The 2,916-nt window shown below is 56.7% G+C and overlaps 1 protein-coding gene across 1 annotated transcript; it reads left to right on the top strand.

Moving 5' to 3' along the window:
- Nucleotides 1–1,437: 1,437 nt before the first annotated feature.
- On the top strand, nucleotides 1,438–2,893 carry AURANDRAFT_32470 (hypothetical protein; the record flags this gene model as incomplete). Its single annotated transcript, XM_009042529.1, has 6 exons — nucleotides 1,438–1,533; nucleotides 1,556–1,654; nucleotides 1,696–1,818; nucleotides 1,872–1,943; nucleotides 1,997–2,146; nucleotides 2,204–2,893. Coding segments are annotated over 6 exons (1,230 nt in total), but the record flags the coding sequence as incomplete, so codon positions are not given.
- Nucleotides 2,894–2,916: the final 23 nt, after the last annotated feature.

The following is a 2,916-nucleotide window of genomic DNA, read 5'->3' on the forward strand; positions in this document are numbered from 1 at the left end:
TCGCCTGCGGCGCTCTCTTGGCGCCTGCGGCGCCGCCTCCCGGCGCCTTCGGCGCCGCCCCACGGCGCCTTCGGCGCCGATTTTCTTCTTCTCTTTTTTTTCTTGAAGTGTGGAAACACCAAACTAAGGGGCGACACTGAAAACCCGGTCGTCGCGTCCCGCTGCGCCCGCGTCGGCCGCCGGAACACCGCCACCGCCGACGGCGACACGTTCGGCAGCTCGACCTCCGTCCGGCCGCGCTTCTTGTTCCGGAACGGCGACGCCTCCTGCGCCGGCGCTGGCGCCGGCGCCTCGGCCGCTGCCGCCCTCATGCGCGCGAGCTTCTCGCGGATGCGCAGCGCCATGGTGGGCTCGTCGGCCACATCACCATTTTTGAAAGAGGCAGGTTCCACCTTCCCACCTGGCCAGATCAGAGTGAGACTGCGTTACGGGTATCCTAGGCGTATCCTGGCTCCTCTGCTGGCTCATTAAAGTAGAGCCGCCAGCGACTCGGGTCCTTGTTCGTGTGCGCGGCGAACTCGTACGTCCTCCCGTCGACGACGACCGTGCCCCGCTCCGCATCGGCGCTGCGCGGGCGGCCGCCGCCGCCCATCGGCGACCGCCGAGGCGGCGACGCTCTCCGGCGACGCTCTCCGAAGGCAGCCCGTGCACTGCAAAATGACGGCATTGTGACCCACTTCAGCCGGGGCGAGTTTTGGGGGAGCCCTAAACCGGCGCATTCGCCGTGGGGCGACGCCCCACGCAGTTCCCCTAATTTTCGCGTCCCCCAAAATCCCGGAAGTCGCTCCAGGGAGAGGTCGACAGAGAGATACGACCCCGACTCCGCGGACAACGAATTTTCCTTTCCCTCCTCTTGAAGCACCTTATGGGCCAGCGCTAGCAGCGTCTGGCCCGTTCCCGAGTTCCTCCGAATCAAATCTCCCAGTTTTTGTCTTATCATGTCTGTGTCGGCCCAAGATGCGCGCTCCCAAAGTTGGGCAGCCCACGCCGCGATGGCGACGATGTTCAGTAGCGCCAACAAGTTCGATCCTGGGGCGAACCCCGTCGAGAACAGCAAGATGCCCAAGAAGTGGGTCTTCGCATACGTGAACAAGGCCGCCGGTCGTCGCAGGCCCAACCAGGCCAGAACAGGCGAAACCCGCGAGAACACTTTACACGTACGTTAACGCCCCGCTGAGGCGCGTAGACGCCCCCTAGACCCCCCGGAGGCGTGTGGAAGGCGCGTGCGACGGGTGGTGTACGCCAGTCGTCCTCGCCGGTCGCGGCCGCGCCGTGGTCGCGCATGGTCGTCGGGCCCGGCCGGCCGTAGGGCTGGCCGCTGCCGTAGCCCTGGGTCTGTCTCGAAGCTCGGCTCGGATTTATTTGCGGATACCGTACGAAATTCGAGTGGTCGGCGAGTAAACTGCAAGCCACAGGCCGCCGACGCAAAGCTCTGTCATGAACGATGGCATCATTAACGAAGGCGCAGGAATAGAAAAGGGCGAAAATGCAAGGATGGCCTCGTTTGTTGGTGCGATAGCTATCGCAGACCTCGTTAAGCAAGTATTCTTAATAGACGATGTCATATCAAGAATCCATTTTCAGGTCAACACTCGGCCCTAAAGGCATGGACAAAATCTTGCAGTCCGTGTCATCTTCGGACAACAAGATTGAGGTATTCTTGTAAGCAGTATTTTAGCAAGGGTTCACAGCTAGGTCACAAACGACGGCGCGACAATCCTACGTTCTGTACACATAGACAATGCTGCTGCAAAAGTTCTAGTCGACATTGCGAAGACGCAGGACGAGGAAGTCGGCGACGGGACTACGAGCGTTGCAGTAATCTTCTGTGTTCCACATCCTCCAAAATATGATATCACCCATTGACAAAGGTCCTCTGTGGTGAGCTTTTACGAGAGGCCGAAAAGCTCATAGATGCACGCGTGCACCCACAGACTATTGCTGTGCTCAACCGCGCGCATGTTGGGAATTCCAGGACAATCAAGCACTTCATTAGGCTGGATGGCGTTTAGCAGTGCGACTTGCTCGATCCGAACTTGAAAATGCAGCTGTTTCCAATGCTGAAGGAGACCCCGGCGCTTTCCGGAAAGACTTAATAGAGATTGCACAAACGACGTTGAGCTCTAAACTGGTAGTCTACGAAAAGGTATCCATTTATTTGCCAAGTTGGTGTATACTACAGTGATACTGCACACCTTTGTAGGAGCACTTCGCAAAACTTGCCGTTGACGCAGTGCTACGGTTGCGTGGTTCGGAGAATTTAGACTACGTTCAGCTGATCAAGAAGCCGGGTGGCTCGCTTCGTGATTCTTACCTTGCAGAAGGCTTTGTGCTTGATAAAAAAATAGGGATTGGTCAACCGCGGCGCGTGGAAAATGCCAAGGTGATGGTCGCTAACACAGCAATGGACTCCGATAAGATCAAGATCTATGGCGCGCGTGTCAAAGTTGCCAGTCTGGCAAAAGTGGCCGAAATTGAAGTCGCTGAGAAGGAGAAAATGGCAGCAAAGTGTATTCGCATCTGTGACCATGGAATTAATGTTTTCATCAACCGCCAGCTCATTTACAATTATCCAGAGGAAATATTTGCAAAACATGGAGTCATGGCCATCGAGCATGCTGATTTTGAGGGCGTCGAACGCCTGGCGGCACGAGCCAGTGTCAGCAATGGGAATCATCCAAAGTGCATTCTGCAGGCCGTCTTGGGCGCTGAAATCTGTTCTACCTTTGATCAACCTGAGCTTGCAACCCTAGGAACGTGCGACCTGATAGACGAAATCATGGTCGGCGAAGACAAACTGGTTCGCTTTTCAGGCTGCAAGTCAGGAGAAGCATGTACCATTGTTCTTCGAGGCGCGTCAACGCATGTTCTCGATGAGGCCGAGAGTATTCATGCGGTGTATGAAAGGTATCAATG

This window comes from Aureococcus anophagefferens, assembly GCF_000186865.1.
Source record: "Aureococcus anophagefferens unplaced genomic scaffold AURANscaffold_33, whole genome shotgun sequence".
Lineage (NCBI taxonomy): Eukaryota > Pelagophyceae > Pelagomonadales > Pelagomonadaceae > Aureococcus > Aureococcus anophagefferens.